The following is a 17,649-nucleotide window of genomic DNA, read 5'->3' on the forward strand; positions in this document are numbered from 1 at the left end:
AGAGAGAGAGAGAGAGAGAGAGAGAGAGAGAGAGAGAGCTTGATTTATAATGAGCTCAGTGCATGTCTGCGGCGTACGATGAGTGGTTTTCCCTTGCAGCTGATTTTCCTGTTGGTTTCATTAGCTAATGCTGCAACCGTATTATTATCCAGGATTAGCGGGGTTGGGGCCGTCCTCCAGCCTGAGTCAAGACGTAGCCAAAAATTATATTAAAACGGCGTAATCCCCACTGCTTGCTCGTAGTACAAAAAAAAGCTTTCTTTATTTTACAAGGTTAAACCTTGTGCCTCTCCCCCAGGATTATCTTAATATGTTGGATAACATTATGTTATGTCACTGGGGATGGAATGTATCCTCATGACAGTGGACAACAAATCCTTTTAATAAAATCAATGTGTGGCAGTGACATGACAGATATGACAAATGCCCCATACAGCTGCTGTCCAGGGTGATATTAAGGCCAAACCGAGCCATGCACTATTCAAACTTCTGAAATTTAAAGCTGCTATAATCATTTTTTTTTACATTACCAACGTATATGTGCATGATGATGTATGCTTAATAAAGTGCATAGATCTGCATAGTATGTGGATATCTCTTTTACCAATTGACAATCATTGATGCTTCCATCCCTTGGAGACACACGGCTGTCCCTGCTGATAGGACACAGAAGTTGTCCGTACCATCTCTGGTTCTGGCTCTGACCATGGGGACAATGACGGGACAGCACCTCGCTTCAACTAATTGTCAGCACTTCCTACTGCTTACTGGCCTATTGGTAAGGTATAAAACCTTCCACAGGCACAGTTAATCCTAAGGATTCAGTGTGCTCAATATATATTTTACATTAAAACATGATTTATGAAAGGATGCCAACAATACAGAAAAAGGTACGTTTAAAGGCTTTAGGCCGCCAAACACGTTACTGTAGGCCGAGTTTGCAACTCAATTTTATACAGTATATGTGGTAGGAGGTCCCTGCTCCGTCTCTCTTTAAGTTAAGGGGTCCTTGGCTTAAAAACCGCTGAAGACCCCTGTGTTAGAGCATTACCACACCTGTAAAAACCAGGCACAGTGTTTATGTTTTTGGATTTTCATTAAACCATACATAAGTATTTATTAATCAATACGATTTTAGAAAGGATTTCAAACCACCATCACCATCTAAATGAAAATTCTAATTTCAAAATACTTTGATGGTTTGGAAGCAAAAAAATGCCTTAAGGAGTTGAGTCTTCTAAGTGACGCAATACAAAATTTTAATTGCGACTATATACTATAAACACGACACTGAAACATTATCACCTTTTAAGTTAATTTGGCTGACTAGTTAGCAAACAAGTAGATCCAGCACCCATGGAGCAGCATCAGCATTTATTTGGACCTGTTTGTGTCCTCTTGACTTGAAAAGTTCAATAGATACGAGAGTTCAAAAGATCCTTTTGGCTCTGTTTTTGGTCTTCACCAACTCAAAATATTACATTACATGTAATTTAGCTGCCACTTTTATCCATAGCGAGTTACAATTGTTATATGTGTTGCAGGTTTGCACGTCTCTGGAGCAACTAGGGCTTAAGTGTCTTGCTCAGGGACACATTGGCGTTGTGTTGTTGATGTAGCGCAGTGGGAATCAAACCCTGGTCGCCCACACCAAAGGTGTGTGTTATATCCACTGCGCCATCACCACCAGCACCACCATGTGAACCATGTGAACCACCAGCATGTGAACCACCAAATATAAGAAATTGAGCCTAGATAGAATTGATCAGACAAGGGTTATGATATCAGTGTCTTTAGAGAAGTGAGCTGATTGATTTAACCCGGGCCTACCGTATTTTGATGATGTTTCATTTACGGGATAGTTTCGGTGCCCGCCCGAGGTTCCTCTGGATGTCCCTCATTTTTGTCCAGATGTCCCTCATTTTCTGCTTTCTTTGTGTTGGCATTCTAAACTCCTGACGATTTGGGAAACATCCTCCAAGCTAGAACTAAGCTTTTTTTGAGTAGAACTGTCATCAAACATTTGACAGCCATTGTATTTCCAGAGCTTGCCTCCCTACGTGCACATTTTCTACCAAAACAAGTTTCTACCGAGGCTATTTCGCAGAGGCACCTTGACTGTGTCCGAGCTGCCCAAGGTGTTTGTAATTGGTTTAAAGAAATGCCAATGGCCATCTGGCAATGCAAGACTTCCCCAGGCCAAACAGCAGGTGTGGAGGAGGACTGAGGAGTTGATAGAGGAAGCTGAGGTGGAGCACAAGATATCAACGTAATCAGGTTACGTTCTGTCAATCACATTATAAATAAAGCGAGGTTGAGAGTAGTGACTGGAAGTTCAGTTTTGTCTGGTCTGAATCTATGACCACCCCAAAAAAGAAAGGTTTTTTAAACTGTACATCCTAAAGCCTCTGAACACCCACTAAGGTGTTTTCAGTTCGTCTGGCTGATTAGACTCTGCTCAGGTTGAAGGTGGGCCGGAGCTTAGATGGGAACATATTAGGACACTAATTCTTTCTACCAATAAGGATGATAAAGGTGTCATTCGTCCCGCTCTAACAGGTGACTTAGGAAGATGTCAATCACTCAGTCTAACCACACTTACACAGTCCTGGAAAATATCCAATCAGCCACATTAACTATAAAACACAGTTACATGGGTTTCAAAGGAAAATATTTCAATGCTATACATTCAGTTGTGTGTAGGCTTCAACATGAAGCATTCAGTAGTTATTTCATTTCATATCGGAAGGTGACCAGTTGCTTACATATTTCTTTTATTACTATGGCATTTGTTTGCCTCCATATATTTAGGCCTACAAAAAAGTTCACAACGTGTTGAGTGGTTTTTTGTTGTTCTAAATTGTACATGTGCTAGATTAGAAAATGTAATACATATAAGAACCATTTTTTCACAAAAAATAAAAATAAAAATAAATCAAATTACAAAATTGATTGACATTTTATACAGTATAAAACAAACACAAGTGCAATCCTAACAAAGATTTAAAGCTGCAAAAGGCAAATCTGCCCTAATGGAACACATTGTTTTCCTTAATTTGGCACATCACAAAAGAATAATAACTTGTACATAGTTACTGTTTAAACCCAGTAGCTCGTGAGGTGAAAGCAATGATCTGTGTGAGACCCCGTTTTCTGCTAAATTTCAACTCAAACTGCCTGTGCACCAGAGAGGTTTTTGAGATGATGGGCAAAAACCCGAGTTAACCTCGGTCAGGCTTTTATCAGATGGAGACAATTATGGGATTGTAAAGAATTCAAAATTGGCCCCCGTCCTCCTAGACAGGTACAGTATGTAATATGTCTATTTCATTCATAACTTTACAATGCCAGACATAGTTGTACGTTGGTAGCCTACATGCAATTACGTCCCCCTTCCATTTAGCGCTCGTTTTTTTATTTCTTTTCAGTACATGTTTGTGTAGGACTACCATTTTGTTTTTGTCCCCATTCTTGTGTAAAGTGTCCTTGGGTTTCATGAAATGTGCTATATAAATCTAAATCTAAAGCCCTATTCACACTGGTTTAGTTGCATCTGGGGACAGACAGAGTTGCATGTAGCGCATTCGGAATGGAAAAGGAAGAAGCCTGTGATTTTACTCAAATTTACTGACATATCCGTAGCCTAGCCTGAGAGTTGGGTACTCGGAGGCACGGAGGACGGCCAGGGCTAGGCCGCTGCACTGCAATTGGGTTGAAGTTCTGTATCTTTTTGGGCCAGGCCTGGAAAGGGTTACCAGAGGCGCATCACCTAACCGCAGCGGTACCAATACAGTCAGTAAGTAAGTAAACTTTATTTATATAGCTCCTTTTACAGACAAGTGAGGCCACAAAGTGCTTTACAGTAAAACAAATAAAAACAACAACACATAAAATACTAAGCCATATTGCTAGTTAAAGATTTGTCTTCAGGTGTTTTTTCAAAGTTTCCACAGAATCCAAGGCTCTCAAGGCTAAAGGGAGAGAGTTCCAGAGCCTCGGAGCCACCACAGAAAAGGCACGATCACCTCAGGTTTTAAAACGTGCTCTGGGAAGCATGACAGCATCACCGCCAGCCCTCGGACGAAGCGCTGACTTGGGGATGGAGTTCTCCGGTCGGGCAGATATAAATAGGTCTTCAAAGACGGTGTCCCCCCCACATGATCCCATATCCGTCTTTGCGAGCGGCATAAAAAGGCGCCAACAAAATAAAACTTTGAAAAAAATTACCTACAACCCCGCCAAATCACAGACATGTCGATTCGCGCAGGACTAATATTATCACAGGATCTCTATATTCGGCAAAATATGGTAGGTCATTTATGGTGGAATTTTGATGGAATTACATACAACCCCCGTGATTAAATTAAAATTATTCAAATGAGTAGAGGTCACCAGGTAATACTAATCCCATGTGAATAGGGCTTTAGTTATTATTATTATTGTTACTATTCCTAGATGACGGTAGATTTTGGATCTAGTATAGTATTTATCCACGATATGCATGTATAAGGGTTTAAACATGGATATTCTATTTTGCAGCTATGCAAAAGTAAAGATCCTTCAGACAGCAGGTGTGGTGAAGACTCTACAGCTTTTGTCCAAAGGGGCCGCTAGAATCAACACAAACCGAAAGTTCCTCTCCACTCTAATGATGTTTTTCCACTGCGGTAACAGCTCGACTCGACTCGACGCATTCTTCGTCCGTTTTCCATTGCAAAATGAGTAACGCCTCAGCGTGGCTGGTCACCATAGCTACACGTGATGATGTAATTTTCAGCACGTCGGCTACTCGCCACAGCCAGAAGAATTGTTTTCACCAATCACCACTGAAAAAAACAGGAGTTTGGGAATTCCGACGGAGTTCAGACGTCGACATGACGGTTGTTCGCCGACACGAAAGGGTAAGTTAAGTTTCCTGGTAACGTTAGCTAACATTTGCATGTGTTAGGGGCCACGGTGAGTATTTACTATACGCTAGCGTTATATAAAGTCCATGAACTTTAGCAACCACGATTACACACCAACATGTATGCTGTGTACTGTTTGTGTTTCAGAGCATTCACGCTTTGCAAAATCGCCGCCGCAGACCGTCTGGTGGGCGATGTCCGACCGGTGAGATCTCAGGTTCTGACCTGCTGTGCTTCGTATAATCTTCATGAGAGTCATGGAGAGGCTTATGACAACGACTGGGATGCATCTGGGCCAGCAGAGCCAGGGGGGACACTGTCACAGGGTGCAGAGGAAGAAGGTCGGGATGTGCGGGAGGGTTTGATGCGCTACTTGAAAAGCTAAATAAAAACTTTCTTTGATGTATTGTCTTGTTTTTTTTAAAGTAACAGTGTGCAATATTGGAAACGACAAAAAGCCCCTAATTGCCCTTAATATTGAATAGTTGAAAAGTGAGAATAGTGCAGAGAGTAGATAATCTGTCGGTGTCTGGCTAGATTTTTTTTAAATGTCCCGTTTGTTCTGGACACACACTCCGCACTCTTGCTAACAACGCAGTGATCCAACCAATCAGCAGTCTGCAGGTTTCCACGTCACCTTTTGGTATCACCTCGGCTCGCTTGGAACCTCGACTGAGGTTAAAGTCCCTGGTAGCAGGTCCCAGGGACTTTTTTTCGTGATGGAAAACCAAAAAAGGCAAGTAGAGTCGAGGCGAGTCGAGTAGATACCACGCAGTGGAAAACCGCCATAAGTATTGTGTGAACCAGAAATGTGTTAGTATCAGTATGAGCCTTACCGGGTTGCCTTTGGTCTGCATGAGGCTGTGGTCCTGCTGCTCCGGTGTGATGGGGGAGGACTTCAGCGGGGGGGAGAGAGTGAGGTCCCGGCGTAGAGGCCGTGAATCCATCTTTTCCCCCGGTCTGTCCAGCTTGTGCGCTGAGTCTTTAACCCCTTCCCTCCTCTCCTTTTCTTCCCTCCCTTCACGGTTCTTATGCCTCTGTCGTTGCACGGTGTGCAGACGCTCCTCTCCATGAGCATGACTATGCCCCGGCCTCTCCTCCCCGGGCCCATGGGGCTTGTGGGTAGTGGAGTCTCTAGGCTGTAAAGGTTTCATCTCCATCTCATAATTGCTTATTTTCTCCTCATCCTGCTCCAGCAGCCGCCCTCCCCTACCATGCACGCCCCTGCGCCCCGACGTCCAAGACGCGGACGAGGACGACTCTGTCCACCTGTCCCCTCTGGTCTGTCTGTGATTGGACGATCCATGCTCCCGGGACTTGTGATTGGAGGAGCTGTGTTTGTGTCCGTTGGTGCGGCTCGATCCCCGTCCGCTGGGCACACCTCCTCCTTTCGACAACATCCCTCTCCGCTTGTCTTCGCTCCAGCTGTTGGCCCGCGTGTACTCCCCCTTTCCTCCTCCTCCGCTTTCACCTCCCCCACTTCCTCCCTCCATCAACACCTGGATCTCTGTCTGCCCTCCTCCCCCACCTTTCTCACCCCTTTCTCCTCCGTCCTTCCCCTTGTCCCCGTGGTCCACGGCGCTTTGCCGGTGGAAGCGGGCACTCTTGCTGCGTTGGGACGGCCTGGCGGGGGGAGGAGGGGTGTGGGGCGGTGAGGAAGAAGGGGGGCTGAGATCAGGGGTGGCGGCGTCGTTAGACGGGTCGTCGGAGCCTGCGCTCTTTACATAAAGGTCGGGGCTGTCAGCGGTGCCAGCGCTACTCGACAACCCCTCACCCTCCACCTCGCTGGACACCTGACGTTTTGGACGCTGCACCTCCATGCCTGCAAAAGACAGACAACATCAGAATGAAGATGGGACATTTTGGGTGGCGGTGGGGTGGGGAAGCTAAGCTGTCTTCATACTTGTTGGCATGACACTGCCATTGCTGCTTACTTCTTAAAACATATTTAACTCTCATGTTGTCCTTGGGTCAAATGGGACCCATTTTCAAAAAGTTCTAATATCAGAATTTGGGTTTCTTTCAACCAAATTATCAAAATAAATAACGTGGGTGGTTCCATAAAAGGCTCTTCACAAGTAAAACCAACAACCAATTCACTACTTTTATTGAATAAGTGGGATGTATTCAATTTCATTGCACATGGAGGAAAAAAAAGGATAAAAGAATGTCAAAAAGAACAACTAAAACGTCAAAAGAATCGCAGCAAAAATCTAAATAGCATCGGAAAAAGTGACAAAAAGTTTGGAAAAAAGTGACAAAAACATTGGGAAAAGCGACAAAAAATAATAATTTAATTTAAAATTTTGACCCAGAAAAACAAAAGGTTGCATGGTCGACAGGAAGACAACACATGGGTTAAATGACAATAACTATCAGTACAGCCAACAATGTCATGCATTATCTCCAAACATGTAAGGGACGATATAGGAAAATGATTAAGGTGGGGAGGTGGGCATTACTCTTCATTTTTTAGTTAAATTATTTAAACATAACCTCCTTCAACATTATTATTTTTTTCTTTGGACCCCACCCAAAAACAATTTATGGCAAACATGATCTGATAAATGATATGATGAATATGTCCATAAAATCTTTTACACGATGCCTGAGTGGCTTGGCCAGGCCTTTTAGAGACGTTTACTCCAGAAAGAAATGTGTGATCTATTTAGTTTTTTAAAACATTTGTTTACAATAAATCTTCCAATGGCAGATTGAATCTGGGATGACAAAAGTAGAAGGACCCTCCATTGCTTTTCCCAAAAAAATCAATCTACCCTCCCTTCTCTGACCCCATAATCTTTGTTCCGTCACTTAGTTTTTATCTGCAAACAAATACAAAGGAAATAGAAGGGTACATGATGATGTCCATGCACAAATCAACAAAAACATGTTGCAAAATGTCAGCACTGATACTTGTTGACATGATGTCCTCACAATAGAAACAAACAGCCGCTGAGAGCAGAAAAGATGGCAAAAGAACAATCACTGTCATCTCAGGTATCTGTGTGTGGGAGGGTACAGTATGTGTCATAAAGTCAGCGTGTGTGTGTGTGTGTGTGTGTGTGTGTGTGTGTGTGTGTGTGTGTGTGTGTGTGTGTGTGTGTGTGTGTGTCACTGTGCTAGGTAGTGCCTGCATGTTCTTGTGGGTTGGCGTTGGCTACCTGCAGTGCTGTACAGGTGTGAGTGACAGAGGCAGAAACGCAAAGCTAGAGGGTGGTTGACTGACCTTTATCACCATCCCACACACACATACACACACACATTTCTGTTTTGTTGGTTTATGCATGTGTAGGCACATGTGTTGTTTTGTTTGTGTCTGCTTTGCTTGGTTTGTGGATTCTGTGCATGTGCGGCTTACAGTATGAGTACATGTATGTGTGATTTTGGTGTGTGTGACAACCATTTCCTGGGTGCTGGAACGAAGGGGAGAACTGCTTGGCAGTGACCCTCGCCATGCGACTCTCCTCCTGGGCTTTCTGAGCTGCTCCTACCGCTGCCTCGGCTTTTCCCTGTGCATGAGCCGTCCTGACACACAGAAGACACACAGAATGTATAGAGGACAATAAATAAATCGAGAAAGAATCATTAGCAGTGTCCAAATACATTTAAGAAGAAAAAAGTACAGCAGGTTGGAAGGAGATAAGGAATTCTCGATCAAAAGGACAGAACATAGAAAACCATTGTCCAAAAGTAAAAAAAAAAAAAAAAACACAATGAAAGTGCCAACAGTGCAACACAGTATTTCAGTTTTTCACTGATACATGGGTATTTGTGTTTAAACCCTCGTTTATTCAATACACACAAGACTCTCAGAAGTCAACTAGTTGGATTTAGGGATGCAACGATTATAGATTTAGTTGGTACGATTATAGTCAAAAAAATTATCACGGTTTCCTGATAATTATGCATACGTGAGCGTTAATGTTGTCATGGAGGTCAACTAAGAACTGCACACACTGCTACATATAACCAGCAGTCAGTTGACACTCTTTACCAGTAATTAACCGTGACATTTTTAAGCGACAATTGCATCCCTAATATATAATGCATCCCTAATTGGATTCTTGTGTTTGTTGCCCAAGGGTTGATGGGATACCTTGCAATATGGGCCTCCTAATCCTTTAATGGTTGGAAGAAAAATAAAGTTCAGGTGACTGTATGCAAGTTAAGGAATTTGTTGTCCTCACAATTATTCTGAAAGTGATCTTGTTGAAGTTGTTGGGACACACATAAAAACCATTATTGTTCAACACACAACTAATTAACCTGACATGGTGGACACTAGTTAGTATACAGGCCCATTAGGCAGGCTAAAGAGAACTTTTTCTCTTCGCACTGACCTTCTGTCCATACTGAGCCAACATTTTTCTCACCTGAAAACAGCTTTTTGAATTCACAATTTTATGCTCCTTTAGTAGTCTGACAAATCAGAAAAATATGCTACTGTAATAACAGCTACTGTAAATCCTGAGTTGGGCTGTTTTACATCACAGTGTTTGATCGCAGAAAGCCAGAGGGGACAGAACAGAGGTTTAAAGAGCTAAGACTCCAGATGTTAGCTATGATGCAGAGACTTGTTGTTTGCCAACTTAAAGAAGATAAAGAAGACTTTTAGCCATTTTTTTAATGACATTTGAGTGTTTCAGTGTGGTTGGAAAACTGTAAGAAAACAATCTGAAAACATAATTTTCACATGGAAACTGTGTTCGCAAAACTCAAAAATTCAATGTTGCGGTAGTGGTTGCTAGGAGCCATGAACTTAGCATATTTCACACTGATCAAAGGTATCCAGCTATCTAGATGGCCTTCCAATACTGATTGGTCAACTGTATCTCCAAACACACCAGACTTATGGCGTTTTTCCATTAATGGTACCAGCTCGACTCGCCTCGCCTCGGCTCGACCGCGGTGCCCCGTCCTCCTTTTACTATTGCAGATTAAAACCGCCTCATGTGTGAGGCGCGCGTGGCTGGTCGTCATATCAGGAAACTGCCGAGACCTAACACGACACACACACACACACAGAACGTGGAAGGTGTTTTGCTTTTGATTCTCGGCATGTGGCTGTTGCCACAGCAAGAAGACACATTTAGTTTCAAAAGAAGCTGGAGGCAGCAAAAAAAAAAAAAAACCTGCTGGCTAAACTACTTAAACACAGCGGGTTTGTTCAGGACACCCCCCACCCCCCGCCCCCTCGTTGCTAGCAATGATGACGCAGTGAATAGTGACGATTCTCTCCGACCAATCAGTAGTCTGCAGGTTTGCACGTCACCTTTTGGTATCGCCTCAGCTCACTTGGAACCTTGACTGAGGTAGTACTAAAAAAAGTACCTGTTGGCAGGTACCAGGGACTTTTTTTCATAATGGAAAACCAATAAAGGCAAGCAGAGTCAAGGCAAGTTGAGTAGGTACCATGCGGTGCAAAACGCCATTATAGGGCTTAACGGTGTGATTCCAGAAGTAAAAACCCATTCATTTTCCCCAGAAGGATTTTGGTTATTGACCATGAAAAGTCTAAAACCATCAGAGGTAGACTTGCCACGAGCTACGAGATTGTGAAACGAAGGTTTATGCTCCTGTAGAAGCAACCTGTTCTCACTCCCACTCGCCAAATAAGGACCCTTGGGCAGCGCCTCTCAGTGTCAGATACAACGCAAAAAGCACCCTTCAGCATGTGCATAGAACAGCAGCTACACGCGCTGCAAATATGGAAGGCATGTATCATGTGGACATGGACAATGGATTAATTAAATAGGAAAAATCACTTCATTATGTATTTTACTGTGTGCCTAGTAACACTAAGGAAGGCCTTTGTTCCCTGTGATAATGGAAACTTAAATAATACAGCTCCACACAATCACGTCATTGTTGAGCTCATGTAAATCATTTCTTCTCAGGTATTATTGTAAAACATGCAGTATACACCACTTCATCGATATGAGAGTTATTGTTTGTGGTTGTGCCCGACGAATGTCATTATAAAAGACACCTGAGCCAGAGGGTGAGAAACACACAAGACTGTGAACAGCAACATATTACATGATACCTCACAAAGCTGCTGCGGGGGGACAATTATCACAGAGCTCCAGTAGGATGTGGTGGTTTGTATTCCGTATCAGTTTACAGGCTCTGTAGTCATTTGCACGAAATTGAAATTGTATTTACTATCAGAAAAGATTTCATCTCACTGCCTCTGCCTGGCAGGCTTTTTTAAAACATCTCCATCTCTCCAACTGCTCCTTTACAGCCTTCTTTTCATATCGCCTTTGCTCTATCTTTTATTTCTTTTATGTTCCTTTCTTCCATTACCTAATCGCTCCTTCCTTCTTTATCACAATCCGCTTTTCATTTGCCTCTTGTCCCACCCACCCCTTTCTAGTTATATCAGATCCTTTCTCTCAATTACAACCCTCCTCTTAACTACCCTTTTTTCCATTCGCCTATCTTTCTCTGTCTTTCAAAGGGCTCTCCTGTAAAATAACCTCTCCATCCCTCCCTCCCTTTTCTCTGTCTGGGCAGTAACAGTCTTGATGCAGTGTTGCATGTCGATAGCCATTGATTTACTCTCTGCCTCAATGTTTCTGTTTGCCACTCTCTACCAGCGCTGCTACGCCGGGCCCACAGAATACTCAACACCGCTGTGTGTGTGAGTGCGTGCCTGTTGGTTGTGGGGGGAGGTGAGGTGTGAGAAGAGGTGTGAGAAGAGAGAAGACTTAGTGACTTACTAGTATTACTGTTTCAAATGAGATAATCACATCACCTTTTTGACAGAAATCACGTTTTCACAGTGTTTTAATATCATGAATAATCTGCTACCCATGCAAACACACTCTTGGCACAACCCGCTCTCACCTTGGCTCTCACACCCCAACACTCTCTCTGTTTCTCTGTCTCTCTGTCTCTCTCTCTCTCTCTCTCTCTCTCTCTCCCATCCTGTCCTCCACAATTTCCTAGTCTCGCTTTGTCACATCTTCCTCCACAGCGCTACAAAGGAGGGTCTGGTCTTTCTTGTCCCACTCCGGTCTTTTCCTGGGAACAACCTGTTTCATGAATCACTGTCTTGAAAAAGACAACAAGAGCTGCAGGTTGAAAGCAAGAACAGATAAAGGAAAGAGAGATGAAGTGAGGTGATGAGGAGGAAGGGACAGGAGTGTGTGACAAGAGGGTGTAATGGAGATTGGCATGAGGAGACTAAAAAGGAAAATAAAAGGTGGAGTTAAAAGGTGTTACGTATTCAACATCAACGATCATTACCAGAATAATTGTAGTGAGCCGACGTAATTACAGCAGTGGCCGAAAGATTTACTCATTGTTAGGTTTTATTCTCACAATGAATGTCTCATGGCATTTTATGGCAAATACCGTATTGGTCCAAATATAAGACGACCCTCCCTCTTTTAAGACTACAAATTTTTGGAAAAATACTTTAAAGACCATATCTTGTTTTAATAAGGAATATAATTTGATTTGAAAACTATTCTAATAAAAACACATTGAATAAAACAAGGTATATTTCCAAGGCCTTGAGCTGAATGACTGATCTGGTAATGGGCATCATTCCGTTATTAAGTCACATAATCACACACTCTCCTTGCTGCTTTGAGAACCACGGTAAGATTTTCTTTGGCTATATTTAGACACATCTTCATTACAACCCTTGTTGTACTTCCGTTCTAATGCTGTGTTCCAGGCAACCCGTAACCTGTGCTTTTACAACCTTCTAGCCGTGAAAGTGCCCTGGAATGGCTGTCAAACCCGTAACTTACCATGTGAACACACACCAGATTGCTGTACTCACAGTAACAGTTTTTGATGTCACACACACATAAACAACAATGGCGGCCCCTGTTGATGCTGTACAGATGCTGGTGGGAAATAGAAATAATATCGTCATGAAAAGGCAACATAAAGTAATTATGCACATTGTAATCACAACAATACACATACAAGTGTGTACTACTACAGGTTATGTTGATAACTTTATATTACATTAAGCCCAAAATATGTCGCAAGCGCTACAAAGGAGGGTCCGGTCTTTCTTGTATCAGCTAGCGCTAGCTAACGCCAACGTTTGGTAGCTGCTAGCTAAGGCCAGCTAGAAGGGTTTGTCGTGACTTTGCCTGGGACGTTACCAAGTCGTGAGTTGTGACTTGAAGTCGTAACTTACGGGCTAAAAACGGTCTGGAACGCAGCACAACTTCCGATTTTTAGGCTTTTTTTGTAGCTGGATATGTAATTTGTTACATACGAATGTGGATTAAGTTAGTGATAGTGAGATGCTTGCTACAGATACACTTCTAATGATGAATCGGCAAAAACATGTTTTATTTTGCTGATTCACTGCTTTGTTGAGCAGTTGAGCGGCGGGCTCTCTCTCTCTTCAGTCTCTCTCTATCTGGCTTGACCATATAGCATTCCCGTGCTTTTGGGCGGTTGTTGAGGCTCTGTCTAAAACTGCCATTTCTACCAGCTGTTTGTGACATTAACATTAAATGGACTATAGATCATTTCATGTCTATAGTTTATAGCTGACTTTACCAGCGTACTTACCCTTACATTCTAAAACCAGCCTCTGCGACTTGAACAGCTGAGTCGTAGCGCGACCATCAGCTGGCTTGTGTCCAACTGAGACATTGTTTAAGACAATCTCTGTGTATTTCCATGTTTCAGGCCCTGGCACTAGCTAGCTGTGAGGGACGGTGACTCATTTCAAGTATCAGGGCAACACACATTTAACTTGTTTTGTTTTGTTGGTGACATCTGTCGTTGTGTGTGTACTGCCATAAATAAAAGTCTAGATTCCAACCCCACTTTTTCAGACGAATTTCAAGGTAAAAAAAAAAAGTCTTATATTCGGATCAATAGGGTAATCCAAAAGTTGATCAGGTATTTCAATCTATACCAAAGTGGTGGACCAACAGACCAACCCGTTGTCACTCTTCAGCGTAAAATACGGACGTTTAGACAGTGGCTGACACAACAAAAAAAAGCACCCTTCTGCGTGTATTGAATGGGTTTAGCAAGTAGTATGTAAGGGGGAAATTCTGCGTAGGAAGGTTGGTCGGGGTGGTGGATGGGCGTGTCAGTGAAGCCGCTTTATTCTTTATCATTCATGCATATCACGGAACCGTAACTCCTAATTTCCACCGGCTGCAGAACGGTTGTGAATTCTCTCCGCTGCGTGTCGGCTCCGTGCTCCGCCGTCTGTCAAGGCCCTCCAGGTCCAGATTTGTTTTGAAACGGCTGCGGCCATGACTGACAGCTGAAGTCACGAGGACCCACAAGATCTCCCAATCTCATTCACCACAAAATCAACAACAGCTTGTTTCCATCCAGAGGAATAGAGAGGAAACAACTCTGTGCTGTGTTTTCAAGGTAAAGTGCAGGGAAACATGATCCGCCGTGAGCACGTAAATTAACCGGATGTTTTATTTTGTTTCTGTGCTCGACTGTCCTGCCCTATCTGCCATGGGATGAATTGCTGCGGAGCTCTCCGGCATCCGGCAAAACTAGAAGCTCTTCGTATCTGCTCCGGAGGGCTGCGGATCACAGTCAGTGGAAATACACACATACCTTTAATAGTAACCTAATGACTCCATTGTTGTTCCGAAGCGGATCTGCAGCCGTTCCACAACAGGTGGAAATTAGGAATAAGCCCACCCATGAACTTTTCCTGAACTCAACTGTCCCAGAACCGTAAGCCCACTCACAACCTTTCCCCTAACCCCACCTTCCCGTTGCCGTGAGTCACGGAACCGTAAGCCCACTCACAACCTTTCCCCTAACCCCACCTTCCCGTTGCCGTGAGTCACGGAACCGTAAGCCCACTCACAAGCTTTTCCTTACCCTTACAGAGTCAAAAGGGACGGCAATAGTCCTGACCAAGCGTGAAGTAAAGCGTGTTACATGACACTAAAGGAGACTTTTAGCGTCCATAACAACAATAAAGGCACCTGACAAAGCTTCCGTATTTTACAAGTTGGAAGTGAGAATGTGTTGAGCAGACATACTGACATTGCCATTCCTAGAGCCAAGTGGCCAAAAATACCAAGTATATGCTGATTCAAGCCTCTCAGATGTGTTACTGCTTTCTCCTCTTTTAGCATTGTGAGCATTGTTAATTCTCCAGATAATACAGTATAATAAATAGAACTGTAATCAAATTCTCATTTGTTCCAACAGAACCCAGTTTGGATGCTTATTTTAGAAAATATTCTTGGACAGGCAACACAAAGGTTAGATTTATGCTTTATTATTTATTAACAGCATGCTTTACTTTTAGAAAGCACAACTTTTTACGGAAAAATAATAACCAAGGAGTTTGGCAAAGGTAACACTCTCTTTATCTTTTTGCTAGAATTGCTGTAGCAAATAACTCTCCAAAAAAAATACATATCAGGACAAAATCCCTATCTTCCAATCGTCGAGGTACCAGTCTTGAAAAAGGGACTTTTCTAATGTAACTTGTAATCCCACAATATAATGTAATTAGCTAATGACATGACCCTTGACTACTTTAGGTAGTAAATTAGCCAGGCATGCTAACAGCTAACCTGTAAGCTTACGTTAGAGCAGATCACTACATTTTTTAATTAATTCCTTATTATGTTGCTCTTGTGTTTTTGATTTTGGTGAAGCTAAAAAACAAAAGACAATCCTCTTAACACTTAGTAGTGAGTATCGGTCTTTGTCATTGTTTTCAATGAGAGCTAAGCGTTGTGCTAGCTGCTTTTGCATTGCTGAAGGCGTGGTTTCTCCTGGAATACCTGTAAGTTTGATTTGAAAAACTTCAAAAAAACGGCAGACGTCATTTAACTTTAAAAAAGCTGGCTGAGGAGGGGTTATTTGATAGTTGCCTAGCAGGGATCACAAAAAACACAAAAAGACGCAAATGGTCTAGGGGCATTTACAGCAAGAAAGGCAGTGCAGTGCGCCCCGGCTGTTGCAACTTTCTGATTGCGGCCTGGGTTTTAATAAATACACAGCACTGGCTATGGTGTTAAAGAGGCAGACTACATTGCAATGGGGGACTTATTCTTTTGTCAGTTTTGTTTTGGATCTATAATATTTTCTAAACTATATAGCTGGGGGCGGTTTCATGGAAAGTTGTTAATGAGGCAGTTGAGCAAAATGAACCATCCCCCTGGTAAAGATGAACAAATCGCCTACTGGTTATACCAAAATATTTCATACACTGCCAAAGGGAGATGGAGGAGGACACAAAGGAAAAAGACAAACGCAGGCACACTGAGATGAGGTGAGAGAAAGACAGGAAGAAAAAAGTCTAATCCAGGAATCTGCTAAACTCCTCCATGTCATTCTTAACCAGCTTATGAGGATGAGGGTGATTCATACCTGACTATCTAACAGCGCTTTCCAGTTTGCCTCACTGCTAACAGTATGTGTGCATGTGTGTGTTAACGTGTGTGTTAGGCTTTAGGCTTGCAGATGAAACAAGGTCACAGGATTGTAGTGAATGGCTCCGTCCACAAAGCACAGTGAGTCACTGGTGTGTTATCTGGAACCAACTAATCACAGGTAGCCTGATGCCACATCAGTTACATCAGCATGTATCATCGGTGATCAGGGCATCAGCTAAGTATGCACACACACACACACACACACACACACACACACACACACGTATACATATAGTTCATACATACATACATACAATACATTCTATGTCCTGGGATTTTGTTCTGGAGCCGCAACCTGACCTTTGACCTTTTTGCCTCCTTACATGGATTGACATCAAGAAGTTGGATTAACGTTCATAAACAACCAATGAACACATTTGAAAACACATACACACACACTCCAAAAAAGTTGGAGAAAGTGCTGCATAATCCTTGAACTAGATTGCTATTGTGCCTTCATATAGCTGCAGCGAATATCCTGTGACTTTGTTTCACTTCTCAGGGTTTCTCCTAGTGTTCCACAAGGAAATACCCTGCTGTTCTGTTCTGGGACACAGAGAGAAAAAGAGAGAGGGAGAGAGAGAGAGAGAGAGGCTGTCCTGTCCTGGGCTATGCTGCTGTCTGAATCTGGGTTAGACCATTCTGTGTGTGTGCATGTGCCACAAAGACAGAGCTGGTTTAAAGACTTGGCTACAATTATATTGTATGTACAGTTTGGATCATAACAGTGTGTCAAGATGGATGTCTGCAATTATCTGAGAAAACCAGCAAACTGCATCACCCACCTGGCCTGTCGGCACAGAACTGCGTAAATATTCAAAGCGTCACCACTTTCACTGAAATAGTTAAATGTACACGTTACTGCACGTTATGTGCCTACTCCTGTTGACAAGATCCAGCAATACCTCATCTCAGACACTAAAATATATACTCTTTTGGACTAGATCAGACAATACTGACAACTTGTTCCTCTCTTGTTGGAAGTATTTTAACTTTTTCATTGTTCTGCAGGTTGACATTGCTTTCTCAAGGTGTTGTTGAACTCTGCTGCTAAATGATTGGCCCAACACAAAGATCCTTTGTACAGTTAATACTGACTAAGTTTTCAAAAAAGCATTATCCGCTACATTAACAGTAACGATTATCAGTGACCCTACACATCTTTTATGACTACTTTAAACTGATGCCATTAGGAATGTGTTTTAGATTGCCTCTAAAAGTATTTTCCCAGAGATCATTAGACTTGTAGAAAGCCATAGAACAGGACCAGTTGACCCTGTATATAGATTAGTAACACACTTGCAATTTTAACACTTTTT

At 42.7% G+C, this 17,649-nt stretch overlaps 1 protein-coding gene and 1 long non-coding RNA gene across 2 annotated transcripts in view; both read right to left on the reverse strand.

The window, feature by feature from the left end:
- jph3b (junctophilin 3b) overlaps positions 1–17,649 on the reverse strand; it is a 71,599-nt gene that overhangs the window by 6,509 nt on the left and 47,441 nt on the right. Inside the window, exons 4-5 of the mRNA XM_032523226.1 lie at positions 8,311–8,435; positions 5,744–6,729 (exon numbers count right to left, since the gene is read on the reverse strand). Of these exons, the coding sequence (XP_032379117.1) occupies positions 5,744–6,729; positions 8,311–8,435 (1,111 nt within the window). The remainder of the gene's footprint in view (positions 1–5,743; positions 6,730–8,310; positions 8,436–17,649) is intronic.
- Positions 12,955–17,649, reverse strand: part of LOC116693912 (uncharacterized) — a 13,941-nt gene continuing 9,246 nt past the window's right edge. The window contains exons 2-3 of the long non-coding RNA XR_004333030.1: positions 15,361–15,364; positions 12,955–13,107 (exon numbers count right to left, since the gene is read on the reverse strand). This is a non-coding gene — a long non-coding RNA (uncharacterized LOC116693912). The remainder of the gene's footprint in view (positions 13,108–15,360; positions 15,365–17,649) is intronic.

This window comes from Etheostoma spectabile, chromosome 8 (genome assembly GCF_008692095.1).
Source record: "Etheostoma spectabile isolate EspeVRDwgs_2016 chromosome 8, UIUC_Espe_1.0, whole genome shotgun sequence".
NCBI lineage: Eukaryota > Metazoa > Chordata > Actinopteri > Perciformes > Percidae > Etheostoma > Etheostoma spectabile.